At 59.8% G+C, this 27,654-nt stretch overlaps 2 protein-coding genes across 8 annotated transcripts; one reads left to right on the top strand and one right to left on the bottom strand.

The window, feature by feature from the left end:
* Nucleotides 1-285: 285 nt before the first annotated feature.
* LOC101057533 (putative lung carcinoma-associated protein 10) lies at nucleotides 286-4,838 on the bottom strand. Its single transcript, XM_016944563.3, is given in 9 exon segments — nucleotides 286-386; nucleotides 1,839-1,933; nucleotides 2,912-2,919; nucleotides 2,921-3,012; nucleotides 3,015-3,069; nucleotides 3,071-3,085; nucleotides 3,458-3,531; nucleotides 4,638-4,656; nucleotides 4,658-4,838. Coding segments are annotated over 9 exon segments (492 nt in total). The 5' UTR covers nucleotides 4,691-4,838.
* On the top strand, nucleotides 2,707-27,654 carry L1CAM (L1 cell adhesion molecule). Of its 7 annotated transcripts, none has more exons than XM_009439817.4 (29): nucleotides 2,708-2,826; nucleotides 13,171-13,354; nucleotides 15,874-15,888; nucleotides 16,463-16,568; nucleotides 16,806-17,008; nucleotides 17,981-18,103; nucleotides 18,200-18,370; nucleotides 18,661-18,772; nucleotides 18,925-19,109; nucleotides 19,231-19,362; nucleotides 19,502-19,645; nucleotides 20,213-20,324; nucleotides 20,438-20,604; nucleotides 20,707-20,863; nucleotides 21,043-21,167; nucleotides 21,255-21,365; nucleotides 21,612-21,809; nucleotides 22,041-22,111; nucleotides 22,294-22,516; nucleotides 23,332-23,447; nucleotides 23,651-23,852; nucleotides 23,941-24,063; nucleotides 24,157-24,330; nucleotides 24,447-24,566; nucleotides 24,674-24,829; nucleotides 25,142-25,276; nucleotides 25,610-25,682; nucleotides 25,780-25,791; nucleotides 26,265-27,654. In XM_009439817.4, the coding sequence occupies exons 2-29, from the start codon at nucleotides 13,279-13,281 to the stop codon at nucleotides 26,494-26,496; spliced, it is 3,774 nt and encodes a 1,257-aa protein (XP_009438092.2). In that variant the 5' UTR covers nucleotides 2,708-2,826; nucleotides 13,171-13,278; the 3' UTR covers nucleotides 26,497-27,654. The 7 variants fall into 7 exon arrangements, with proteins under 7 accessions (XP_009438095.2, XP_009438096.2, XP_009438092.2 ...); XM_054676182.2 differs by having other exon boundaries at nucleotides 15,829-15,888; XM_009439820.4 differs by lacking the exon at nucleotides 15,874-15,888 and having other exon boundaries at nucleotides 2,707-2,826.

Genomic DNA, 27,654 nt, shown 5'->3' with positions numbered 1-27,654 from the left:
CTCCCACCTCAGCCTCCTGAGTAGTTGGGACTACAGACATGCACCACCATGCCTAATTTAAAAATTTTTTTTGTAGAGACGTGGTCTCACTGTGTTGCCCAGGCAGGTCTCAAAGCTGATTTTTAAAAAGACAAGAATTGTTAGACAGAATCAAACCAAACCAAAACCCAACTATGTGCTGTTTCCAAGCGCTACACCTGAGATATGAAGACACAGAAAGATTGAAAGGAGAACAGAGAAAGACACGTCTGGCTGAGCCCACCCCGCCTGCCTGCTGGCACTTCCTTACTGCCCCACTGTCGTCTGTGGCTTCTGCGACTTCTGCATGCTCATCACAGGGTCAGAGTCTGGGGCTTCCCTTGTCCAGTCCACTGTGTCTATGAGGGCTGGGTCACAGGGAGCAGGGCTGTGAGAAGCACTTGACGTTGAAGGGAAAGAGACAGTCATCTGTCTACTTGGTGTCCCCCTAACCTCCAACAGCAAGCACATGGCAGTGGAGGGGTGGCTTGCCTCTTGTTCAGGGCCAGTCCCTCCTGCTTCTCCTGGGACTTGCTCTGCCCTTGGTCTTCTGTCACTCTTGCTCTTGCTCCCACTGGCTCCTCCACTTCATTACACGGAAGAGAGAATGGGCATCGTGGTCAAGCAGAAGGGAATTCAAGTCCGAGTTCTGCCATTTACCTTCTGGGCTATCTTGGGTGGGTCATTTGACCCCTCTGAACCTTGGTTTCCTCATCTGTGAAATGGGGGCACTGATAGTGCCAATTTCTTCCTGGTTGCATGACTGCCCCTCTCTGGACCTTGGGTACCTCACTGGGAGAGTGAGGATAATAACAGCACCATCATCTGGGGTGTGTGTGTGGATGCAATGAGCCAGCGGAGAGGAGACCTTCCTAACTGTGCCTGCTGGACCCAGCCCTTGAGCTCTGTGGGCTTTGGTTTTCTCATCTGTAACGTGGGGCGAATGCTTCAACAGACCTCCCCAGGTTGGTGTGCAATTTAAATGTGCAGGAAATGTAACGATGGCAGGTCCATGGCTGTGCTCAGGAAATGTGATGTCGTGTAATCCTAGTAATGAATTTTTTGTTACCATAAATGGACCCATCACTACACATTAGCAGGTGCGTATAAACGGGCTCTATTCCCTGCTTACTTCACCCTTGTCAAAGTCATCATCCTGATGGGCATCAAACCCTAGATTAGGTAAAGGATTTGCAGAAGTTGGGGCTTGAAGAAAAGGCTGGGAACATAGGGAGTGAGTGGAGGCAGCAACTGGAAAGGAGAGAGGCCTATCAGAGTTCAGATCAGCAAAGGCAGGAAGCTGACCACAGCTCAGTGCCTCATGGAAAATACGCCCTCTTGGCCCAGCTCATGAGCCTGCTGGCCTCGTGACCCAGGCGGGCTCAGTTTCCTCTGCTGTCACCTGAAGATGCCCTGCAAGTGCCCCCACTCTGGAAGCAGTCTCCCTAGCCGTCCGTCTTCACTCAGGTGCCTAGTCTTGTCCATTCTCCTCCTAAAGGCCGGGCAAACATGGCATCCAGACCCTCTCTGAGCACAGATGGGTCCACCCCAAGCTTCCCATTCCAGGGGAACTGAAGCTGGCACTATGGGGGTGGGGCATCCAAGCCAGGATGCCAGGGCTGCTCCCATGTGGGCCCTCCAGGGCCCCACACCACTTGGGGAGTCTTGTGAGACTGAGTTGAGGGCCCCTGGAATGCTTCACTGGGCAACAGGCATGCCCATAAAAATACCGTGGCCACCAGATCTGCAATCTGCCATCGGGGCCCTAGGCCTTCCTAGCCCTGAGGCTGCAGCCAGCTCGCCGGCTCCGGAATTCTTACCCCCTCCATTTTGCTTCCTCGCCTGTGAGGTCATGGCCTTGAGCCTAGGAGGGGGCACTGGGGAGGAGCTCCTTCCTTCTCGATCCCGTGCAGGGCTGCGGGGGAGAGTGGGAGAGAGTGGAGTCTGCGGGAAAGGTCGAATGGGGCCAATCCCGAGGACAAAGAGATAAGACACCAGAGAGCTGGAGGAAAATCTGGGAGTTGGGGGTGGCAGTTCGAGGGATACCCTCTCCCAGACCCTGTCGCCCCTGGGCTCGCCTCCTACCCTGCCGCCCACCTGGGCTCTGGGGTGCGCAGGAGCCGGTGCTCCGCGGCGCCTCCCCAACACGCTGAGGACGAAGCCCCCGCACCCCTCCCAACAGGACCCTGACTGGGCCCTCAGGATCGGGGGGCATTCGGGAGAGGTCCCGGGAGTCCTGCCCTGTGTGTGTGTGTTGGGGGGGCGTTGCGTGCAGGTGCCCATCGCTGGCCGGCGCCGTCGAGGGCCAGGCCGAGGCTAAGGGAGCATCCCCTTCCTTGCCGGACTCCTCTCTCCACCGCCCGGCCCCAGGCCTCTGGGAGCACTCTCGCCCCGCGATTCCCGCTCCGAGCTTTCACAGCGGGCTCCCTTGCGCTGGGGCTGAGGACACTCTCCGGTCGGAGGCTCCCGGTCTGCGGGGAAGGGGGTCTGGCGGGACCCGTCGGCTGGGGTCCCGCTGAGCTCCCGGAGTGGGCTGCCCGGGGGCCCCCAGCCCAAGCCGCGCTCGGCTGGCACCAGGGGCTAGGGTGCGGCGGGGCGGGGCGGGGCGGGCGGCCGGGGAGGTGATCTCACTCCTCCCTCCCTCTCCTCCCCGGCGCTCCCCTCCCCCGCCCCTGCGCGCACGCCCGCCCCGCCCCGCCACAGCCGCTGCTGCCGCAGCATCGGCATCGCAGACGCGCTCGGGCGGCGGGTCCGAGGCCGGCGTGCGCGGAGGCTGGGCGGGCAGCCCGAGCGGTGGCCGCAGCGCAGGTAAGGCGGGCTGGCCTCCCCGTGCGCCCGGGCCGCGGCCGCGATCCCCGGCGACCCCACCCCGCTCTGCCCGGGGTGCACGGACCAGGGAGTGCCGCCCGGCCCGGTCCGGCCCGCGGTAACCGGCGTTGCTGCCGGAGCCCCACCCATGCCGGGCGTCGGGCTCCGGGCACCGCGGGCCGTAGCGGGGCGGGGGAGGGATACCGGGTGCCCGAGCCCGACAGGTGAGGGGTACGTGGGCGGCGCCCCAGATGCTGGCCTGGGCGGGAGAACAGGGCGGGGGGCGTCAGGCAGGGTCTGTGTGGGCAGGCGGGGGCTGAAGTTGGCGGGTCCCCGTGCGTGTGTGCGTGTCTGAGAAAGGAAGCCAGATCGGGTCGAGCGCTCCCCCACAGGCCGCCGTGGGGTGTGGCCCTGGGCGTGGCTGCCCCTCATCCCCAGCCGAGAGCTCAGTTTGGTTGAAAACCCCGGCTGACAGCGTGGTGAGGGGTAGATTGGGATAAGCCGCCCCTGCAATGGGGGGAGGGGAGTGAACGGGACTGGGCGCTGCCTGCCCCTCCGCCCCAAGGTTGGGGGGGGCTTTGTTCTCCTCCTTCTTCTTTCCAAATCCCAGCCTGGGCTCCTCCGGGCTCACCCGAAAACCTGCCGCAGAGCCAGGGGCTCCTCCCCGGAGGCGTAGGGCGCCTCTGGAGCCCGTTTCCACAGGCTCTGTGGCCAGTCAGGGCTGGAGTGGGTGAGGTCGGTTCGGGCACCCACTGCTGTGCCTCCCGTGCATGGGTGTCCATCAGGTAGGGTCCATCAGGTAGGGGTGAGGGAAGGTGGGCCTCACTGGCTCAGGCGGTCCCTGCGCACTGCAGGTCTTTTGCCCACTGCCACGTCTTCCTATCTCTGTGCGGTTATGGGAGGGGTCAGCGATTCCTATTCCCTTCATTCCAGGTCAGACTTCTGGGGCCTCTTGGTTGGCAGGGATTGCAAAGAACAAGCACTACAATCCATTGCCCCCTACAATCCATTGCCCCCGACAGGGTATCTGGACCCCCCACCTATCACTGTCCCTCTCAGGAAGGCAGGCCTAGAGCCATCTGCCCCCTTCCCCAGAAGGAGTGGGGGCCTGGCACCCCCCAGGTAGATACCCTGCCCCTGTTAACCCCACCCTGAGGGCAGGGGCATCGGGGCAGCCCAGTGCCATCTCTGCTGACTCACGTGGCCCTGACATAAATCAGTGCAGTCCGCCCTTCTTCCCCTGGGGGCTGCTGCCCAGCATCATCTTTCTGGGGCGGGGGCCTCCCCAGGGCCTCTCCCCTCCCGTCAGCTCCTTGCTGCAGGTGGTGGGACTTGGCCCAGCCTGGCCTCTCCCCTGGCACAGCTCCCATGCAGTGCCCACATGTGCACACCTGAGGGCTCCAGAGCCTTTGAGGACTTGGCTGTCTTGGCCACATGGGAAGTTTGGGGCAGGGTTGGGCCTGGGACCTTCCCACCTCCTTGGCTCCTGGTCATTTCTCTCTGCTGCATCTGAGTCTCTCTCCATATGTATTGATGTTTGTGTGTGTATGATCCCGAAAGTAATACATCTTATTGTAGGACACTTGAAATATACAGAAAAGAACAAAAGAAATTAAGAATCGCTAGTGATCTGATCACCAAGAGGGAAACACGTTCAGCACGCCCCAGCCTCCCTGGTTTGCTACACCGCACTCCTAAAAGGCTCCTCCCCAAGTTCCCAGCTGCCAGCCCCCTGCTGAGCATCAGGAGGACAATCAGCGCTTCAAGGTGGCGGGGTCCCCTGCCCTGCAGCCAGTGAAGAGCTTCCCTACCCAGGCGCTCAGCATCCCAGCGATGGGCAGTCGTGTACTGGGCAGCTGCTCATGGCCAGTGCTCCTTTGGGCCGGGCTCTGGGCTGCCCATGGAAGAGCCAGTGACAAACTGGACCAGCATTGTCCCTGTCTTCGTGGGGTGTCACTTGTTTTCTTTTTTCTTGATGATTATCTGAAGGGAAAAGGGAGGCGAAGAGTGAGGAAGGGCCTGGCCTGAGGGCTCCTACAGTGAGCAGGGTGCCCAGATTGTGCCCCCAGTCGGCCTCTCCCAGGTCCAAGCCCTTTCCACCACTGGAACTACAGCTGGCGCCTTCCTTGGCATGCACCTGGCCAGGACTGGCAGGTGAGGGTCGAGGAGACAGGCCTGTGTGCCCTACCTTGATCACCAAGTTCCCTTTCAAAGCTCGAAATGGCTGCACTGACTGCTTTTCTGGGTGTGAGGGTGATGCGGCCTCGCAGAGTGGCCCAGGCTCCAGGAGGGCACGTTCATGGGAGAACCTGGGGTAGTGGTGGGTCCTGTGAGGAGGTCTGCCAGGATGGGGATCCCAGCCAAGACCCTGGTCTGCCAGGCCTCCCTCTGTGGGCATGAGTGGGGGCCCTGCCTCCCTCCCCCGTGGTTCAGACAGTGGGGGAGGCGGGGGGTCTGGATGCCCTTCTAGGGTCCCCAGCAGGGTGCTCATTGCCCTGTCCTCTGCCCCTGCGATGGGCTGGGGCTGGGTCCCTGGGTGGGGCCATCTGGAATGGGCCTGCAGCATCCCTGCCCCTGCAGTCGCTGTCTTACTTGCTCTGATCTGGCCCATCTCGGACACCTCCTTCTCCTGCTTCCCCCGCCCCCCTGCTCTCTCCTCTGCAGCCTCCCACGTCTCCCTGTGCCCCACCCCCAGGGCCATCACCTTCCCCCTCCTTCTAGGCAGAAGCCTGCTGCTGCCGGGGATGGGGTGCACCACTCCCCGTCTCCTCCCTCTGCCTCTGCCTGCCTGGCCCTCCCTTCCCTCTTCCCCCTTCCCGTCAGGGCTCTGCTCCATCTCTCTGCTTACCCTTTTGTCTGTCTTCCACCGCTCTGCTCCTCTCCTTGTCCCCCCCAGCTGCCCCTGCCTCACCCTTGAGGGCCCTGAGGTTGTGCCCTGTCCAGCAGCCACTCAGCACCCTTCTGCTGGACTCTACGCCTTGCGGTTGGGCCCAGACCCCCCATGGGGGCCTTGTCTGAGTGGAAGGCTGTATGGGGGGTGCCTGGTGAGCAGCAGCCAGACGAGCACTGGGGGAGGTAGCCCGCCCAGCTTGCCTCTTCCCCAGATATCAACAGGGTCTTTGTGGCTTCCTGAAGGCTGTGGCTGGAAAAAGAGGGAGGAGCTGGGGAGGGTCTGGCCGCTGTTCTTTCTAGAAGCTTTTCTTTGTCCAGTGGCCCCCAGCCCAGGCCCCCGTGTTCTTCCCAGGTTGGAAAGCTGCAGAGGGAGTGCCCAGCCACTGTCAGTCAGCAGCTCCTGCTCATCTCTGGCCCTTAGACCCAGCAGGGGCAGCTGCGAGGGCCAGGGGTTGGGTGGGGCAGGAGGGTGGCAGCGTCCTGGGCTCCATGCACTTGGCCAAAGAGGACTTCTGAACCCGTCCATCCCAGTGCGGGTCTGAGAGTGGAACTTGAGGGAAAGGGACTGAGTCCTGGGAGCCCCTCTGCCCCCTGCCCTCCAGCCAGGCAGTCTTCCTATCTGCATGTATGGGGTTTGTGTCTCTGCTTGTGTGTGTGTATTTGTGTGTGTGTAACTTCCAGTATTCCTGTTTGTCTGGGTGGGGTCATATATTTGGTTGCATGTGTGTGTGTGTTCATGAACCAGCATGCACACACATATTGTCATGAGGCCACGTGGGTCTCCTCAGATGCCCCAACAGGGCCTGTGCTGGGAAGGGGTGGGGCTGAGGGTGGCTGCTGCAGTGGCTGGAAGCAGCGCTGCATGATATGGGGACAGAGCCTCTGGCCAACCCAGGCTGTGCTTCAGTGGAGGGGGGTTCCCTGTGGCCCTGTCTCCCAGCCATCTGCGTCTGTGTTCATGACTTAGGAATGCCCAAGCCCTGGGGATCACAGAGGCCCCATTGTCCGCCCCCGGGCTTCCTGTGTCCCCCTCTGCCCTTTAACCCCTCGGGAGTGGGGCCCCTGGAGGGGGCCCGTGGGGCCTGGCAGTGTCTGAGCTGTTTCCAGGCACCCCCACCCCGCCCCCCGCAAACCAACACAGGCTAGGTATCCCAGGACTGGTGTGGGCTAGGACCTCTCCCTGCCCCAGGCTGGGCTCCTTCCCTGCTCTCCTTTTCAGGCCACAGCCCCAGGAACTGGATGCACTCTGTTCCTTCTGGCCTGGCCCCTGAAGCCCCCTCTAGTGCTAGGGTCATCCTAGCTCCCTGAGGAGGCCTGGGGCCTGAGAGGAGCCCTAGTTTTGCTGCCACCTCATTTCTCTCGCCTTCTAGGGGTCTCGGAGGCTGAAGCCTTGCCGCCTGCTGGGCATCAGTATCTCCTTCGACACAAGAATGGGGCCACTGCTGTCCCTAAATGCTGATTGGAGAGGGGCCTCTTTGGGAGGGGTTCTGGAGCCTCTGGTTGCAAGAAAGGTATCAGAACAAGTCCAGATTCCAGACAGCAGAAGAGGGGACCAAGAAACCAGCCTGTCCCCAAGCCCAAAAGGGAAAGTAGTTGGCCTTCTCTTGGACTGAGTACCTGGATGGGGGACTTGGGGGTTTGTTTGGTGTCGGGCTTCAGCTCTGTGCTGAGACGTGATGTTGATCACATCCTACTTCCGCGTGGCCTCCATCCCAAGATGTCACTCCCTGCCCCCGACATTTGCCTGCCATCTGCCTGGCAAGTAAGCCCTCCCCACGGGGCAGGATGGCTTGGAGGCCATCCTCGCCCAGGCCCCTGGTTCCCTGGGAAGCCTAGCAGGCACACATGTTGGGATGCCAGAGCCTCTGAGAGGCAGCTTAGGGAGCCACCACGCCCTCTAAAACCCCACCCCTGCTGAGACCCAGTGCCAGTTCTGTGATCTTGGACACAGTTTCCAGTTTTCTGAGCCTCCGTGTCCTCATCTGTAAAATGGGGATGATGATAGCACCTCCCTCCCTGAGGCAAATCTGGGGAGGAGATGAGTGGATGTGAGTGGAAGTGCTCATGAGGCTTTCTGGTACGTGGTAAGTCCACGCTGTAAGTTGATTTAATAGAACAGACCACAGAGGCATGTGATTGTGGGGATGGAGTGGGGCTCCTCCCTCCCTTCCCCAGTAGTCAAGACCGTCCTCCCTGAACCCCACAAAGGGTTAACCTCTGTCTCTTTTCCCCATCTTTTAAGGAGAATGGTCCATTACAGGTGAGCTGTAGTTGCCTTGGAGACTGAAGCCTCAGGCGAGATGAGGGGGCTGAGGGCTCACTCTCTCCTAAGGGTACCCTCTTAGGGAGGGGTGAGGTTGAGAGTGCAGGGTCTAAGCAGCAGTCATAAAGGACTTCTGGGCCCCCAGGTACCTGTGGGGGCTCCCTGGAGCAGCCCCCTTTATGTGCTGTCTACATAACACATAACAAGGCTTTCCTCTGGCTTCCCCCACCTCTGGGACTTGGGCTGCATCACCATAGAAACCCGCCAGCAACGGCCTGGGGAGCGGGGCGGGGAGGGCCAGCGGGAGCCTTAAAGGGACACAGTGCACAGGGTGTAGGTGACACCCACACCATCGTATACACACCAACAGGCACAAAAGCCCCCCAGGCTCCCAGGCCTGCAAGCACATGGGCCCAGCACCACACTCTGACCCTTTCATGTGCCCTGTGCTGAGCCCCCAGCCCCACCCCCACTCTGGCCCACTGAGTCACCAGGCACCATGTCCCCAGGAGACAAGGGCAGGAGAAGCCGGAGATTCTCTGCTGTGCTGTTGAAGGGCTCTCTTGTTGCTTCTCCTTTGAGAGGAACTCCAGGCAGAACCTGAGAACTGACAGGCAGGTGTGCAGGGCACATGTGCAGGGCACCGCTGGAGGTTCCCTTCTCAAGGTGTGTGGTGGTGGTGGTGATGGGGTGTGTGTGTGTGTTTTCAGGGAGGAGGCAGTCACTCCAGGTCTAGCCAGGCTCCACAACCTCCCAGGTCCCTCCCTGGCAAGCTGCTTCCCATCAGACCAAAGCAGGCACTTTGGAGCAGAGGACAGAGGACTCCCTGAGGGACCTGCGGGTGTAGTGGGAGGCCAGGTGGGGTGGGATGGGGCAAGGCTCTTCTGGGGCTGAACCCCTCCCTGTAGGCTGCTGGGCGTGACCCTTGCCTCCCTGGCCCTTTCCCACCGGGGAGGATGGGTTTGGGACCGGACTTACTCAGGAATGGCCCCATCTTCAACTGCCCCAGCACAGCGGCCACTGTCCACTCAGTGCATGGTCACGCAGGCTCACTCTTGGCCTAACACATGTGCGTCTCCTCCAGCCAGGTGACCACTTACTCCCAGCCAGCAGCAATATTGGAAGGCTTCCCTGGGATTTTCTGGGTGCTTCCCCCTCTCCCCGTTCCTACCCGCAGCAGGAATCCCCCGACCCCCACCTGTTCCCTGGCATGGCATGGGTCAGCCAGCAGTGTGCCATTCATCCTGTCTCACGGCCATCCCTTGCTCAGTGCCACAAGTGGGCAGGGCCTTGATGCTCTGTTGCGTGGGGCTTTGTAGGCCCCTCCGGCCCCAGCTCACAGCTGCTCCACCCTCTGTCTGTCTCTCTACCCTGCTCCCAGGCCAGCATGACGTCCACGCCGGGAAGCCCCTCCACTGACCCAGGCCCATCTTCCCTCCTCCCCGCCCCTTGCCTGGCACAGCCCCCAGGGACAAGGACGCTGTGCAGGCGGCCTGCGCGCACGCGCACGTGCACACGCCCACCCCCACCCCTCACTCTTCTCGCTCTTTCTGCCATTTCTCAGCGGCGCACTCTGCAGCTGCCTCTCACCCTTTGTGCTCCGGTTTCCTCTTCTCTCTCTTTCTCTGCTGCCTGGGTCTCCGTTTCGGAATTTCCCCACCCCCCTAACCATCTCCATCGTGGTTAGCGCCGTCTTCCTACGTCTGTCTTTGTCTCCTGCTCCCCCCTGCCTCTTCTCACTCTGTCTGTCACCCTTGGCAGACCCGGCCTTGGCTCCATCTGTGGAACACTCCCCCCTCCCCGCTCCTTTGCCCTTAGTGGTGCTGGTGGGGGGTAGAGGGCCTGCTGAGCTGACAACCCTAGCTGCTTGCTCTGTAATTGCCTGAGGAATGGTGAGAGATCAGAGACCCAGCAGCAGTGGGAGGAGAGGAGGGAGCGCCCCCTCCCAGCTGTTATACCTCGCAACCTTCTGGCTGCTTCCTGCCTGTCTCCGACTGCCCAGGGCGGTGGCAAGCTAGGTGGCAAATACTGGGAGACCAAAAAAGAAGTTGGATATGAGCCTGTGGGGAGATGGGATGGGGCAGGGAGCGGGGACCAGGGGTTTGGGGATATTGTATTTCCCCTGAGTGTACATGCCAAACACCATTCCAGGATTCTAGATTTGGAGGACAAATAGAGGAACTTGCGTGGCAGAAATCATCGACCTCCAGAGCACCCAAAAGCCTCTGACATGCAGGAGGGTCCTTCTTTGAGCTTTTCCTTGCTCCGGTTTCCTCCCCTCCCCCTCATAAGACCAGTGCTCAGAGCTCCCAAGGCTGCTGTTTGATCATCTGCTCTCTGATCCGAGTCTCCTACTGCTCCTACAGGCCTTGAAGTTGAGGCCAGTGCTGCCTGGGGCCTCCCCTGATCCACTGGCTTTGTAGGGAGAGGCTGGGGTGGAACAGATCCACTGTTGCTCTTCCCTTCTGGGCCCAGGTCCAGCTCTTGCAGGCTGGGAATCACTCTTCTTACCCTCCAAGTCATCTCTTGGCCTCCAGGCCATGCACGCTGACCCACCCTGCTGCTTCTCCACCACCCTCTGCAGCAAGCTCTTGCCCAGAGTCCCCACGGGATCTGCCGCATTCACAGCTCTTCTTGGGTCACTCTGTTACACAAAACTGACAAGGCCCAGAGCCTTAGCACAGCATGGCTGACTTCTCTACCATCCTTTCGGTGTTCCTGCTGAGGCTCGGTGCCCGCTTTGATAAGGTCCTGGCTGGGCAGAGGGAGGATGCACAGTATGGATTTAATGAAGGCGTCTAGTCTGGGACTTCAGCCTCCAAGCTCTGTCACCTAACAACACCCTTTCTTGCCTTGCCTGCACTTTAACCACTTCCTGTTTGGAATTGAAGTGGTCTGGCCACTTGGGAGTCTGTTTCCTCTTCTTGTCATTGTCAGAGGAGCCCCCTCTTTCAGACCCTTAGTCTTTGGCTCCCCTTACTTGTAGGTGAATATGGACATGGCCGGTGTGGCTTGGGTTTGGGGTGGACACATGCAGCAGTTGAGCTCTGAAGACTCAGACAAAGACCTAGAAATTGGGACTTTGAGACACACAAGAAGTGTTAGAAACACTGTCACGGAAAATGTCCCAGAGCTTGTCCTGACCCCTGTCCTGACCCTAACCTGGAGCATCTGGAAGGGAGGAGGCCTCAGTGGCCTCTCTTGACCCCCAGGGGGCTGAGGAGCAGCAGGGGGTTGTTTTCCTCCTTCCTCTCTTCTCCCACACCAGTTCTCAAGGGAAGGCTTCCTTCCCCATTCTTTCTCTCTTTTTTTTGAGATGGAGTTTCGCTCTTGTTGCCCAGGCTGGAGTGCAATGGTGCGATCTTGGCTCACTGCAACTTCCGCCTCCTGGGTTCAAGAGATTCTCCTGCCTCAGCCTCCCAAGTAGCTGGGATTACAGGAATGCACCACCACACCAGGCTAACTTTTTTTTTTTTTTTTTGAGACAGAGTCTTGCCCTGTCACCCAGGCTGAAGTGCAATGGTGCGATCTTGGCTCACTGCAACTTCCGCCTCCTGGGTTCAAGAGATTCTCCTGCCTCAGCCTCCCAAGTAGCTGGGATTACAGGAATGCACCACCACACCAGGCTAACTTTTTTTTTTTTTTTGAGACAGAGTCTTGCTCTGTCACCCAGGCTGAAGTGCAATGGCGCAATCTCCGCTCACCGCAACCTCTGCCTCCTGGGTTCAAGTGATTCTCCTGCCTCAGCCTCCTGAGTAGCTGGGATTACAGGCATGAGCCACCACGCCTGGCTATTTTTTTTTTTTTTTTGTATTTTTAGTAGAGACAGGATTTCACCATGTTGGCCAGCTGGTCTCAAACTGCTGACCTCATGATCCGCCTGCCTCAGCCTCCCAAAATGCTGGGATTACAGGCGTGAGCCACCACGCCCAGCCCTAATTTTGTATTTTTACTAGAGACAGGGTTTCACCATGTTGGCCTGGCTGGTTTTGAACTCCTCACTTCAGGTGATCCACCCACCTCGGCCTCCCAAAGTGCTGGGATTACAGGCATGAGCCACTGTGCCTGGCCTTTTATTTTTATTTTTATTTATTTTTTTAGACAGAGTCTCACTCCATCACCCAGGCTGGGGGGCAGTGGCACGATCTTGGCTCACTGCAACCTCCGCCTCTCAAGTGATTCTCATGCCTCAGCCTCCCAAGTAGCTGGCATTACAGGCGCCCACCACCAAGGCTAATTTTTTTTCTTTTTGTATTTTTAGTAGAGACGGGGTTCCGCCATGTTGGCCAAGCTGGTCTCAAACTCCCGACCTCAAGAGATCCACCCACCTCAGCCTCCCAAACTACTGGGATTACAGGCGTGAGCCACCACGCCTGGCCCTTTCCCCATTCTTTCTTCATTTTCCTGAAACTATTTTGTGAAATGCTGCCATCTTGGGCCCCTTTCCTCCCTTCTCTATCCCACTTCCCAATCCCCCCATTAGCTTTTTAGGTCTGTACAGCACCCAGGCATCAGTTGGCTCTGAAAGCTATAGCAATGTGACTGCAAGAAGAATTCTTCTCTACATATGTGTGCACACAGAGATAATAGATACAGGGATTCATCCCCACAGATACATAAAGACATACAAGAAGACACACGTAGCTAGCAGACTTGTGTGTTGATTCCCTCAGGCACACACACTAACACACCCACTCATGAGTGCAACCCCTCCCAGAGAAGACACACCACAGAAATACCAGCTCACATACAGCTCACTCCCTGCTTGCAGATCCACAACCACACACATGCCCACGGACACCTGCTCACAGGCACATGCAGACACATACGGGGATGGTGTGCACACAGCGGCCTGTGCCATGCACAGGGGAGCTGATGGGGCAACAAGTTGGTGCTGGGAAGGCAGCTGGCAGGAAAGGTGCAGACAGAGAGTAGAGAGGGAATAAAAGGCAACCTAGAGGCCCAGCCAGGGCTATCTCTTCCAGATTTCTCCCTCCAAGGTGGGGAGGGGTGCGGATGGGGAGGGGAGGGGTGCGGATGGGGAGGGGAGGGCTGGAGAAGCCGGCCAGCTGGGGCGGGGCTGAGGGCGGGGCCAAGAGCCCGGGCTTACCCAGATGTTAGTCACTAACGTCCTTCCGTTCTCTCGTCTCTCTTCCCCCACCCTTCCCTTCCCTTCTCCCCTCTCCCAGTGCCCCCACTCCCAACTCCCGCCCCAAGCCGCCCACCAGCCCCCTTCCCCTCCGGCCGGAACCTGAACCGAGCCCGGCTGGCTGTGCTGCGCGGTGCCGCCGGGAAAGATGGTCGTGGCGCTGCGGTACGTGTGGCCTCTCCTCCTCTGCAGCCCCTGCCTGCTTATCCAGATCCCCGAGGAATGTGAGTAGCTGAAGGGAGCCTGGGCGCCTACCTTCGCCGCTATGTTGGGCCCCTCTTTATCTTCTACCTCCTCACCTTCTCCCTGTTCCGGACCCTGACTCCTCTCCCTGGCCTTTCCTGGGCACAGGGTGGGCAGGAGATAGCCAGGACGTTGGGTACCCCCGGAGAGAAGGGCAGGGTAGAAGGTGCGGGGCGTGTCAGGACCATGGACAGGGACAGGCGCGGCCGCCGGGGCGATTTCAGCACCAGGGACAGCGAACCTGGAGCAGGGCCCCGAGGTCTTGGGCCTCCTCCATGCTCTCCTTAGCCCGCCCCATCTCTGCCCGCCCCACTCCGACTCCTCCGCTTCCATCCCGCAACACAGGGGTGTGGCAGCAGGAGAATGGGGCCGTCCCCAGCCCTCAGCTGGCTTGTGCAAAGGCCTGTGTTCAAGTCTTGTCCCCATTTCTCTTTCCCCTCCTGGGCCCTTGGTCACCCTGTCTCTGAACTGAGACAGGAAAAGGTGGCTTGAAAAACCCTGGTCACAGCCCAGCAGCCTTCTGGACCCTTTTTTGTGTGTAGTTATTTGGTGGGGGTGGGGGCAGGGCTGCTGGAGCATGTGTCTATGGTTGTAACATTTGTTGGGGGCACAAGCAGGTGAGTGGATGTTGGGGAGTGTGGCCGTAGGGTTGTGATTAAGCATGGATACACTGTGTATGTCTGTGTGTTCTTGTGATTGACTGAGCGTAGATATTCGTCAATGTGATTTTGACTTCCTTACATGGGTAACTGTGTGAGTCACTCTGTTACTTACTGGCCAGGCTTGTGGAGGTCAGGAGGTATTTGACCATGACATTTGATTGCATTGGGTCATGTGTATGTGTGAGTGGGGCTGAATGTAAGTACACACTTGCGTGTGGGGGGGTGTTACCGTGATGGTGTTTTCTCCTGTAAGTAGCTGTCAGGCCGTGTGAGGGGCATGTCACAGGGTATCATGTGTGAGGGCATTTGTGTCTCTTGAGCTACCAGGCTCCAGTCCCTTCCCAGCCTCACCTTGACACCTTTGTCTCTGGGCCTGGACAAGGAGGAGGCCAGTGTCACTGAGAGATGAGTTGGCGGATAGGGGTTGGGAAGACTGTCTGTGCCAGCAGTGGGACAGGGGCTGCGAGAGAGAGGCTGGGGAGGCACCTGGCGTTGGGAGGCAGTGAGGGCTTGGAGGAGGTAAAGGGGCTGGCCCCTTAGACACATACATGGAGGGCCAGGGCCAGGCAGACTCCCTTGGTACAGATGCACATGGACACATGCACACAGGTGCATGAAGACAAGGCAGGTGCAAGGATGAAGGAGCAGAGCCGCTGAGAGGCCACACAGGTGGAAACACACACCAGTGAGGCTTTTAGACCCAGAGGACACAGAGGTGGATACACAATATAACACTGTACAGTGGAATGCAAGCCGTGCATTCTCTACAGAAAGATGGGAGTGGGGAGAGAGAACTAGGCCAAAAGGCCATGGCAGCTCCAAGGCTGCCCTGGTCACTGACCAGCACTTGTTCTTGACCCTGATACGACACAGTGGGCAGTGGCAGGCAGCCGGCCCTCCCTGTTGGAACCTGTCTTCCATCTCTCCCTCCCCAGCCACTCCAGCCCCCTTTGTCTCTTTTCCTGCTTCCTCCACCTAGTTGGCTTTCTGCATCCTGTCATCCCTGTCACCATCTCCCTCCCCAGCTCAGGGCCCTCTGCAGTGTCCCCAGGGAGCCCCCTCCTCCCTCCCTGGACCTTCACACTGAGGTCTTCTGCAGAGACAAAGCTTTCAGAGGCAGCCTGCTGCTCCCTCCCTCCCTCTTCTCCCTTCCTCGAGGCCGCCCTGGCCAGTGCTCTGCAGAGTCCTGGGGCTGGGACAGCAGCTCTGGCCTCTGCCCCAGAGAGCTTGGTGGCTGTCTGGGAGGAAGGAGGGAGAAGAGGAGGGCTGGCGCCAACCCCGCAGGCTATGGAAACTCAGAGGCAGCAGGGCCTTTGGGATAGTTTTCAGGGGGAGGGGGCAGCAGGGCTCTGAAGGCTGGGCCCTGGTAATTGAAAACACTCAGCTGTGCTAATTGGATTAGGAGGGAAGCAGGCTGGAGCAGGGGACGGTGCCTTCCAAGGCATCCTGAATGGGTGGGGTCAGTTCTGCAGGCCCTGCCAGGCCCTGCCAGGGGGCTGCAAGGACACTCCTTGTTAAAGGCAAGAATTTCTCTCTCCCTGTCTGCTAGAGCTGGAGGCACGGCCTGGCTGCCTCTGGGCTACATGCCCTGTGTGTCTATCCAGTGGAGCTCCTCTCCCTGGGTATCTCTCTGTCCCATCTCCCTGGGCTTGACCTGCCACTGCTCCAGCCCAGCGTGTGCCCCCTTGTTGCCACTGCCAGGGCCTCCTCTCCTGCCATTCCCTCTCCACGGGGGGGCTGCAGGAGCTTACTATGTCCCCTGCCATCTGCCCCACTCTGGGGCTGCCTGTCAGTATTTCTCTCCATTCCCTCCCTTGCTGCCTGCCTGGATTTCTCAGATGAAGGACACCATGGTAAGTTGGGGAGGGGTGAGAGTGTTTCCCAGAAGGCCAAGGAGAAGGGTAAGGAGGCCCTCAGCTGAGCCTGCACCCCCGCCCTCCTGAGTGCCGGGGCCCTGCTCGGCTCTCCCTGAGCACCATGTGCTTCTCTCACCTGTGTGGGGCTGGCTTTGTCCTGTCTCTGCCCCAGCCTGGGTACTCTGTCACCCTCACTGTTCCTCTCTGCCATTCTCTCTGGTCCCTTCTCCCCTGTCTGGAGTTTGTCCTTCTTGGTTTCTGTGTCTTGGCTTTTGTTGCCCCCGCTTCTTTCTGTCATACCCTTTTTGTCTTTCTCAGGCATCTCTTTGTAACTTACGTGGCTGTCCCCTCTGTCCCTGCCTCTCTTTACATTTTTGCATGTGTCCCTTTCTCTCTCTCCCTCTTTTCATGTCCCACAAGCCTCTTTTGTTCTTCCCCTCCATTCGTCCCCCTGTGGCCATGGGGCCTCCAGGGGCTCTGGACCCTGCTTCCCTCACGATGGGACAGGTGCTGAGGCTATGACACCAGCCAGGCAGCACCCTCACCACCGCTCTCTCCACCCTGTGTTCAGTGATGGAGCCACCTGTCATCACGGAACAGTCTCCACGGCGCCTGGTTGTCTTCCCCACAGATGACATCAGCCTCAAGTGTGAGGCCAGTGGCAAGCCCGAAGTGCAGTGAGTGATCTCTGCCGTCTCAGCCCCTGTTGCCTGCCACTGACCCCGGCCTTGTGCCTCTCTGGACTGCCTAACTTCTAAGCCCAGAAGCCCCAAACCTTGCTAATCACCCCAAGTCCTCGCCATCTCCCAGTCCATCCCCTGTGGGCCCTGGCTGCTTGCACCTGTCCCTCCAGCCTGTTCCAGCCCCCATTGGGTTCCAGGGCCTCAGGCCTCTGGGCCTTTTTCCGCCCACAGGTTCCGCTGGACGAGGGATGGTGTCCACTTCAAACCCAAGGAAGAGCTGGGTGTGACCGTGTACCAGTCGCCCCACTCTGGCTCCTTCACCATCACGGGCAACAACAGCAACTTTGCCCAGAGGTTCCAGGGCATCTACCGCTGCTTTGCCAGCAATAAGCTGGGCACCGCCATGTCCCATGAGATCCGGCTCATGGCCGAGGGTGCGAGGCGCTGCAGGGACCAGGGAGGGCAGGTCCCGGAGTTCGTGTGGGATTGTGGGCTGGAAGCTGCTGTCAGCCAGTTGTCTCGTGGCGAGGGGCCTGGGTGTCCTGCCAGCCCTCCACCCCACCCCAGCTTCTCCCCTGGCCCATCTTGTTTCTTGTGCAGTCTCCTCCTTTGCCCTGTCTCTGTCTCCATTGCACTTCCGGTCATCTCATGCCCTTTCACTCCCTCAGGCTTTCCTGGTGCCTGCCTCATGGCTGAGCAGGAAGGTGGCGGGGGGAGGGGGGTGCGGGCTGGTGGGGGGAGTGACTGATTCTGGGCAGACCTGCCTGAGTCACTGCAGTCATCTCTGTCTACACCTGCACTCCTTAGCAGGGCCTCTCTTCTCTGGCTTTTCCACTTGGCTCTCCATCTCCTCCCCTCCACCTCCGACTTGGTCTCTCTTGCTCCACGGCTCTGTCTTGATCTGTGTCTCCTTTTCCCTGGGGTTTTCCCTTCACATTCCATCCTCCCTGAGCTTTCTGCTTCCTGAGCGCTCTCCTCTCCCCTCCCCACCCCTCCAGTTACCTTGGGAACCGTTGCCATGGTTTCTGTGTCAGGATGATGGAAGGGTCTGTGACTCCTGCATCCCTCCACAGCTCCCCTCCCCCATCACTGCACCTCAGCCTCAGCCTCCCCCCACCCGTCCTTTCCTAGGGTGGGCAGGGAGAGCTGAGAACCGTGGAAGGTTAACCCTTCCTGGCCTCCTGGCGTCCTGCTCACCCTGGCCTCCCTAAGTGCTAGTCTCTGCTATGAGCCCAGAAGGTATCCAGAGTGTCTGCCTCCTTTTCTGTGAAGTTTCTACTGGCCTGACCCTCTCGCCCCCTCGTCCATCCCTGGTGTAGCCCACCACCCCCCTGCCCCCACCTCCCTTCTCCTGCCTAGCACCATCTGGACCAGGAGGAGAGTGTCAGCCCGTCTGTCCCTTCTAGGTGCCCCCAAGTGGCCAAAGGAGACAGTGAAGCCCGTGGAGGTGGAGGAAGGGGAGTCAGTGGTTCTGCCTTGCAACCCTCCCCCAAGTGCAGAGCCTCTCCGGATCTACTGGATGAACAGCAGTGGGTGCCGGCGAGCGGCTGCCTCGTGGGGTCGGGGTGTTAGCGGGGGTGTCTTACTGGACGGGGTCATGACTTCGGCCTCCTTGCCCCCTGCAGAGATCTTGCACATCAAGCAGGACGAGCGGGTGACGATGGGCCAGAACGGCAACCTCTACTTTGCCAATGTGCTCACCTCCGACAACCACTCAGACTACATCTGCCACGCCCACTTCCCAGGCACCAGGACCATCATTCAGAAGGAACCCATTGACCTCCGGGTCAAGGCCAGTGAGTCTCAGAGGCTCTGCACTCTCTCCCTGACTCCTTTCACCCTCAGGCATGGCCCTTCCCACCATAGGTCCATCTGACAACTCCAGGCTTCCTCAAGAACAGCTTGGCTCCCACCTCTACCCAGCCCAGACCCCTTCCCAGGCGTCGAGAGCAGAGACAGGACACTCTCCTTAATGGAGGAAGACACAGAGGCCCCGGGGGCTGGCTGGAGTGTCGAGTCCCTCAGCCTTGCAATTCTGGGGTGGAGGGAAGAGTGGGCAGCCCACCCACCCACTTTCTCCTGGCAGCCAACAGCATGATTGACAGGAAGCCGCGCCTGCTGTTCCCCACCAACTCCAGCAGCCACCTGGTGGCCTTGCAGGGGCAGCCATTGGTCCTGGAGTGCATCGCCGAGGGCTTGTGAGTCTGGGAACCCAGGGCAGGGCAGGGCAGGGCAGGGCAGGGTGGCGGAGCCCTAGCGGGGAGCTCAGACCACCGCGGGGTATAGGGGGCTGGGGTGATTGGCGTTGTCCTTTCTCCCTTCTGCTCTCTTCCCTTTGCCTCCCGGGCAGTCCCACGCCCACCATCAAATGGCTGCGCCCCAGTGGCCCCATGCCAGCCGACCGTGTCACCTACCAGAACCACAACAAGACCCTGCAGCTGCTGAAAGTGGGCGAGGAGGATGATGGCGAGTACCGCTGCCTGGCCGAGAACTCACTGGGCAGTGCCCGGCATGCGTACTATGTCACCGTGGAGGGTATGGACCTCCTGGGACAGTGGCCTGTGATGCCCACTGTCATGGGGGAGGGGAGGGTCTGTGCCGGGTCAAGAGCCAGCTGCTGGCTGCGGGCTCAGGGCGGCTCTCCCCTTCCTCCCAGCTGCCCCGTACTGGCTGCACAAGCCCCAGAGCCATCTATATGGGCCAGGAGAGACTGCCCGCCTGGACTGCCAAGTCCAGGGCAGGCCCCAACCAGAGGTCACCTGGAGAATCAACGGGATCCCTGTGGAGGGTGAGCAGGGCCTCAGGCAGGAGTGGGGAGTGTGGCGAGCCCTGGGGGCTGTGGGGGAGAGGAAGAGGAGGGTGAGGAAGGGCCTCAACGCAGCTCAATGCCGGGCTGCGGCCCATGGGCCCACCTGCTGCATGCACAGAGCTGGCCAAAGACCAGAAGTACCGGATTCAGCGTGGCGCCCTGATCCTGAGCAACGTGCAGCCCAGTGACACAATGGTGACCCAATGTGAGGCCCGCAACCGGCACGGGCTCTTGCTGGCCAATGCCTACATCTACGTTGTCCGTGAGTGCCCTCCCTTCCTTACCTCCTAACTCCCAGTCTGTCCCTGCAGCCCACTGGGCCAGGCCACCAGAGTGGCTCAGCTGGCAGCTGATGTGTCCTCGGCCTACCAGGCTGGCGCCGACCTTTCTCCTTGCTGACACCCTTCGCCCCATCTCACTCAGCCTCACGATAGCCGAGGGAGATGTAAGAGGGGAAAGGTCTTATCACTGTGACTGAGCGGACCGCTGTGCCACAGGATGGGACCAAGGCCAGCCCAGGTGGCACCTCTCCTGGAACTTCAGGGAAGGCTGGGGACTAGGCCAGGAAGGCTTTTGGGGCGAGGTGACTGTCAGTTAAGCCTGGAATAACGTAAAAGTTGGGTGGCTGCGACCAGAGGCGCATCTGAGGCAGAGGGCAGTGTCTGAAGGCAGAGAGAGACGCAGCCTGGCGGGGGTCTCAGCTGGGAGCAGGGAAGCAAGATTTGCAGGGCTCTTGGGGGCCCGAGGAAGCCGTGCAGAGGGTCCCTGGCTCCTGGCCCAGCTGTGGCCCCAAGTCCTGCCCTGTCTCCTGAGACTCTTCCTCCCCTAGAGCTGCCAGCCAAGATCCTGACTGCGGACAATCAGACGTACATGGCTGTCCAGGGCAGCACTGCCTACCTTCTGTGCAAGGCCTTCGGAGCGCCTGTGCCCAGTGTTCAGTGGTGAGTGTCTCGTCCTGGTAGTGGTGAGTGTCGTGTCCCAGTGGCCAGGGAGCCAGGGAGGGCAGGGAGCCCAGGCCAGCCAGTCAGAGCCAGGCCCGCCCTGCTCCCTCCAGGCTGGACGAGGATGGGACAACAGTGCTTCAGGACGAACGCTTCTTCCCCTATGCCAATGGGACCCTGGGCATTCGAGACCTCCAGGCCAATGACACCGGACGCTACTTCTGCCTGGCTGCCAATGACCAAAACAATGTTACCATCGTGGCTAACCTGAAGGTTAAAGGTCAGGCGACCCTTGCCACGTGGCTGGCAGTGCCTCTGGGAGGGAGGGTCTGGGCCTCTGGAGGACAACAGAGTGACTTCCCCACGCACGCATTACCCTCAGATGCAACTCAGATCACTCAGGGGCCCCGCAGCGCAATCGAGAAGAAAGGTTCCAGGGTGACCTTCACGTGCCAGGCCTCCTTTGACCCCTCCTTGCAGCCCAGCATCACCTGGCGTGGGGACGGTCGAGACCTCCAGGAGCTTGGGGACAGTGACAAGTGAGGACAGTGACGGTGAAAGGGGGCAGAGTGGGAAAAGCTGGAAGTCCAGACCTCTTGGCCTCGTCCTTGCTTTGATGGGGAAGGCTCTGACAGGAGCGGGGGAAGGAGACAGGAGGGAGGGATGGGAGGGGAGAAGAGCCCAGATGGCAGGAAAGACAGACACGGCTCCTCCGCAGGTACTTCATAGAGGATGGGCGCCTGGTCATCCACAGCCTGGACTACAGCGACCAGGGCAACTACAGCTGCGTGGCCAGTACCGAACTGGATGTGGTGGAGAGTAGGGCACAGCTCTTGGTGGTGGGTAAGTCCTAGGGTGGAAGCCTCCACTCCAGAAGGCCGGGGCTCACATACCTGGGCCCTTTCAAGCACCGACCCTCCCCACCCTCAGGGAGCCCTGGGCCGGTGCCACGGCTGGTGCTGTCCGACCTGCACCTGCTGACGCAGAGCCAGGTGCGCGTGTCCTGGAGTCCTGCAGAAGACCACAATGCCCCCATTGAGAGTAAGAGGCTTGAGCTCAGTGCCACCCCATCGTCACTTCTGCCAGCCCTGGCCCCTCCTGGGGTCCTCCCTCCTCCTGGAGCCTTCCTGGGGGGACACGGTTTGGGGGGACTCACGGTTCCTCATGGGAATCTGGAGATGCCAGTTGGCCTGGGTACTCAGGGACCCAGACTGTACCCAACCCCTCCACAGCCCTTCCCCCAAAGCCACATGCTGATCACTCCATTGTCGGTTCATTTCTTGGCAGAATATGACATTGAATTTGAGGACAAGGAAATGGCGCCTGAAAAATGGTACAGTCTGGGCAAGGTTCCAGGGAACCAGACCTCTACCACCCTCAAGCTGTCGCCCTATGTCCACTACACCTTTAGGGTTACTGCCATAAACAAATATGGCCCCGGGGAGCCCAGCCCGGTCTCTGAGACTGTGGTCACACCTGAGGCAGGTGAGTCAGGGTGGCACCCACTCCCATGCCACCTGGAAGGGGCTCCGGGCTGTGAAGGGAGGGCTTAGAGAGGTGCCATGCCCAAGTTCCTCTGCTTCCAAATTTCCAGGGGGAGCGCGAGGGGGCTGGACTCCCTTGGTGCCAGAATGAGCCATTTGTTCCTTGGCCCTCGGTCCTCGTGGCTCTCCAAAAGAGGCTGCAGCACTGATGTGTTAATACTTTCCTTTCCAGCCCCAGAGAAGAACCCTATGGATGTGAAGGGGGAAGGAAATGAGACCACCAATATGGTCATCACGTGGAAGGTGAGAGTCCCTGGGCTGAGCTGCCTGGGGGACATGAGGCCATGACCTGGGTGTCTGTTGCTCCCCCTTGGCTATGCAAAGGAAGGGGCTGATGTCTGGGGATGCTGGTTTGTGCTGGGGGGCGGGCCAAAGAATGCTGGTGTTCTTGGCCAACCAACTCCTCTTCTGCTGGCCTCCTCCAGCCGCTCCGGTGGATGGACTGGAACGCCCCCCAGGTTCAGTACCGCGTGCAATGGCGCCCTCAGGGGACACGAGGGCCCTGGCAGGAGCAGATTGTCAGCGACCCCTTCCTGGTGGTGTCCAACACGTCCACCTTCGTGCCCTATGAGATCAAAGTCCAGGCCGTCAACAGCCAGGGCAAGGGACCAGAGCCCCAGGTCACTATCGGCTACTCTGGAGAGGACTGTGAGTATCCGGCAGGGCCCCTCGCCCACGGTTGAGCTCGCCTGCTTCCACCCCAGCCCATGTCCACACCTCTCAGCACTGGTGTGCGCCTTTCCTAAGGATGAGGATATTCTCTTACATAACCAGAGCGACGTTATGAAATTCCCCACACTTCACATTTCTATAATTGGCAGCGGTATTCCAGTTATATCAGCCAATGCTGCTTCTTTCATTTCCTTGAATCTGGAACATGACCAGATGGTAACTTGAAGTACCTGGTCAAGTTTTTTTTCTGGTTTCTCCTTTTTTTCTTTTCTTTTCTTTTTTTTTTTTTTTTTTTTTTGAGACGGAGTCTTGCTCTGTCATCCAGGCTGGAGTGCAGTGGAGCGGTCTTGGCTCACTGCAACCTCTGCCTCCCGGGTTCAAGCGATTCTCCTGCCTCAGCCTCCTGATTAGCTGGGATTACAGGCACTTGCCACCACACCCAACTAATTTTCGTATTTAGTAGAGATGCGGTTGCACCATGTTGATCAGGTTGGTCTCGAACTCCTGACCTCAAATGTTCCACCCGCCTCTGTCTCCCAAAGTGTTGGGAGTACGGGTGTGAACCATCATGCCCAGCCATGGTTTCTCCTTTGTATAAGCTACTATTTTCACCTTTGCAACTAATAAGCAGTCCAGGAAGAGATCTTGAGACCATGCAAACACACCTCTCCTCCTCAAACTGTACCTCATAAAATATCCGAATTCGTCTTCTCTGTGTGTAGGGGCTTGGGCCTGGCCTCAGGGCTGGGGTGAGAGCCTATGGCTCTATCCAAGTCACTGGTGGTTTCCAGACCCCCAGGCAATCCCTGAGCTGGAAGGCATTGAAATCCTCAACTCAAGTGCCGTGCTGGTCAAGTGGCGGCCGGTGGACCTGGCCCAGGTCAAGGGCCACCTCCGCGGATACAATGTAAGGGTTGAAGGCATGGGGGCCCAGGAGGGTGATCACTGAGGTAAAGCGACAGGATGGTGAGGGGGCTTTGCCACCTGCCAGCCGCTCTCCTGGAAGACTTGGGTTGAGAGGAGGGTCCCCATCAAGGGTGGTGGGGGTGTGCGCTGGGGGCCCTGCTGGGTGCCTTCTGCCCCTGCGAGGTCTCCTGTTCGCTTGTGCAGGTAACGTACTGGAGGGAGGGCAGTCAGAGGAAGCACAGCAAGAGACATATCCACAAAGACCATGTGGTGGTGCCCGCCAACACCACCAGTGTCATCCTCAGTGGCTTGCGGCCCTATAGCTCCTACCACCTGGAGGTGCAGGCCTTTAACGGGCGAGGATCGGGGCCCGCCAGCGAGTTCACCTTCAGCACCCCAGAGGGAGGTGAGTCCTGCACCCCACGCCTCATCCCCTGCCCTCCTCCCCAGACCTGGGCGAGGACCTACCTGCCACTCGGTTCTGTGCCCTGCAGTGCCTGGCCACCCCGAGGCGTTGCACCTGGAGTGCCAGTCGAACACCAGCCTGCTGCTGCGCTGGCAGCCCCCACTCAGCCACAACGGCGTGCTCACCGGCTACGTGCTCTCCTACCACCCCCGTGCGTGCGCCACCCCAGCAAGGAAGGGAGGTGGAGGGGCCACGGGGAGGGGGCAGAGCTGCAGCCACAGCCAACCCCCGTCTGTCCCCACAGTGGATGAGGGGGGCAAGGGGCAACTGTCCTTCAACCTTCGGGACCCCGAACTTCGGACACACAACCTGACCGATCTCAGCCCCCACCTGCGGTACCGCTTCCAGCTTCAGGCCACCACCAAAGAGGGCCCTGGTGAAGCCATCGTACGGGAAGGAGGCACTATGGCCTTGTCTGGTAAGCTGGAGGAATGACCTGCCAACAGGGAGGCCCCGGCCAGCCGGGTCCAGGAGGGAGGGCCTTAGACTTCCTGGCAGCTGCCACACTCTCCTCACTCCCCTGCATCCCCCCAGGGATCTCAGATTTTGGCAACATCTCAGCCACAGCGGGTGAAAACTACAGTGTCGTCTCCTGGGTCCCCAAGGAGGGCCAGTGCAACTTCAGGTTCCATATCTTGTTCAAAGCCTTGGGAGGTAAGCGTGAAAGGGGGCCTTGGGGTGTGGTGGGGAAGGGGGCTCTGGGCCAGAGGGGTTGCCTGGCACTCCGACTCACCCCTGCTGCCACCCTCTCTCCCTCGCAGAAGAGAAGGGTGGGGCTTCCCTCTCGCCACAGTATGTCAGCTACAACCAGAGCTCCTACACGCAGTGGGACCTGCAGCCTGACACTGACTACGAGATCCACTTGTTTAAGGAGAGGATGTTCCGGCACCAAATGGCTGTGAAGACCAATGGCACAGGTGAGGTGCCGGGGGCCCGCCATCACCTGCCAGGGAAGCATGGGGGCTGCACAATTCATGTCCTTCTGTCCCCTGAATGGCCACTACTGCCCAGGCTCCCTCCACGGCTCCTGTCTGCTTCTCCTCCCAGAATCTGGGTGTCCCCGAATCAGCCCCCTTTCATACCCTTTCCGCAGATGCCCTTTTCCCTATCTCCCTGTCCCTGTCACTCCTTAGCCCCCCAGAGGGTCCCAACTTTAAGAGCATACTTCAGGGCCTCAGGTCGGGTTCTGGCTTGGGCGGCAGCACGGGGGGCTGGTGTCTCACCCTCAGGCCGCGTGAGGCTCCCTCCTGCTGGCTTCGCCACTGAGGGCTGGTTCATCGGCTTTGTGAGTGCCATCATCCTCCTGCTCCTCGTCCTGCTCATCCTCTGCTTCATCAAGCGCAGCAAGGGCGGCAAATACTCAGGTAGCCTCTGAGCCCCACGTGACGGGGGTGGAGCCGAGGGCAGAGAGGAACACCTCGCCCCTTCCACCCTTCTGCAAGGCCTCCTGGATTCCCCGAGCTCCCCACAAGATGACAGGCGCATGGTGGGGGCAGGCAGGGGGATCATCCTCCCAGGCCGGGGTTGGGGCAACAGGCAAGTGGTGGCTGGACCGCAGCGGGTGAGCGGTTTCTTTCAAGGCCTCTTGCCTCTGGGCGCTGTTGAGACAGAGTGCTGCGGGTGCGGGGCGTAGAGGGGCCTGGAGCCCCGGGTCAGGCTGGGGCGGGAGAAGAAGCTGTCCCTCTCTGTGTCTCCAGTGAAGGATAAGGAGGACACCCAGGTGGACTCTGAGGCCCGACCGATGAAAGATGAGACCTTCGGCGAGTACAGGTGAGCCGGGGCAGGAGTGGGTGCTGGCACTCAGCTCCACCCTGGCCTTCACATCTCACCCCCTCTCTCTCTTCTCTGTGCTGCCGGGTGACTTCAGGTCCCTGGAGAGGTAAGGCAGGGGCGGTGGGAAGGGGCCAACAGCAAGGTCTCCCTATAGACAATGTGCGCCTGGTGTGCCATTGTCCCCTGGCTGCCGGGGCTCTGACAGGACTCTCACTTCCCAGCCCCCAGGCCCGGCAGCTCCTCATTTCAGGGAGAGGCCAACACGCCCCAGCCCCTCCTCTCCACACAGATACCTTCACTGCTCCCCTCTCCCCAAGGGAGGCCCCAGACAGCTTCCCAGACAGGAACCAGGCCCCATAATCCCCTGGCCGAGTGCACATTTTCTCCCTCACAGTCCCCAGGATCTGGGGAATGCCCAAAGATGACAGCCCCAGACCTGCCTGCCAGGGTGGCCAGAGCTGCTCTTTCTGAGCGCATTCTAAACAAATGGAAGGCAGGCGGGCGTCTGCCTCACCCCCAGCCAGGCTCCTGCAAGGGCTCGGCAGTGCTCTCACTCGCACCTGCCCTGTGCCTCTGCAGTGACAACGAGGAGAAGGCCTTTGGCAGCAGCCAGCCATCGCTCAACGGGGACATCAAGCCCCTGGGCAGTGACGACAGCCTGGCCGATTATGGGGGCAGCGTGGATGTTCAGTTCAACGAGGATGGTTCGTTCATTGGCCAGTACAGTGGCAAGAAGGAGAAGGAGGCGGCAGGGGGCAATGACAGCTCAGGGGCCACCTCCCCCATCAACCCTGCCGTGGCCCTAGAATAGTGGAGTCCAGGACAGGAGATGCTGTGCCCCTGGCCTTGGGATGCAGGCCCCTCCCTCTCCAGCAGGCCCATGGGAGGCTGGAGTTGGGGCAGAGGAGAACTTGCTGCCTCGGATCCCCTTCCTACCACCCGGTCCCCACTTTATTGCCAAAACCCAGCTGCACCCCTTCCTGGGCACACGCTGCTCTGCCCCAGCTTGGGCAGATCTCCCACATGCCAGGGGCCTTTGGGTGCTGTTTTGCCAGCCCATTTGGGCAGAGAGGCTGTGGTTTGGGGGAGAAGAAGTAGGGGTGGCCCGAAAGGGTCTCCGAAATGCTGTCTTTCTTGCTCCCTGACTGGGGGCAGACATGGTGGGGTCTCCTCAGGACCAGGGTTTGCACCTTCCCCCTTCCCCAGCCACTCCCCAGCCAGCCTGGCTGGGACTGGGAACAGAAGTCGGTGTCCCCACCATCTGCTGTCTTTTCTTTGCCATCTCTGCTCCAACCGGGATGGGAGCCGGGCAAACTGGCCGCGGGGGCAGGGGAGGCCATCTGGAGAGCCCAGAGTCCCCCCACTCCCAGCATCACACTCTGGCAGCACCGCCTCTTCCCGCCGCCCAGCCCTCCCCATGGCCGGCTTTCAGGAGCTCCATACACACGCTGCCTTCGGTACCCACCAGACAACATCCAAGTGGCCTCCGTCACTACCTGGCTGCGGGGCGGGCACACCTCCTCCCACTGCCCACTGGCCGGCCTCTTCCAGCCGCCCCCACCCCCCAGGACCCCTTAGCAGCCCTGCCCTCCCTATCGTCTGAACGGTTGTCTTCCTCAGCCTCCTCCCGCCCCCACCTTGGGAATGTAAATACACCGTGACTTTGAAAGTTTGTACCCCTGTCCTTCCCTTTACGCCACTAGTGTGTAGGCAGATGTCTGAGTCCCTAGGTGGTTTCTAGGATTGATAGCAATTAGCTTTGATGAACCCATCCCAGGAAAAATAAAAACAGACAAAAAAAAAGGAAAGATTGGTTCTCCCAGCACTGCTGCGCCCCTGCTCAGCAGCCACAGCCTCCCTGTATGCCTGTGCTTGGTCTACTGATAAGCCCTCTACAAAAAAACAAAAGTATATATATATATGTACATAATATCAGAATTATAACAGGCAAATAAAACCTGAAAATCAA

The sequence above is a fragment of the Pan troglodytes genome, chromosome X (assembly GCF_028858775.2).
Source record: "Pan troglodytes isolate AG18354 chromosome X, NHGRI_mPanTro3-v2.0_pri, whole genome shotgun sequence".
NCBI classification, from domain to species: Eukaryota; Metazoa; Chordata; class Mammalia; order Primates; family Hominidae; genus Pan; species Pan troglodytes.
This window is presented reverse-complemented; position numbering and strand designations above follow the sequence as displayed.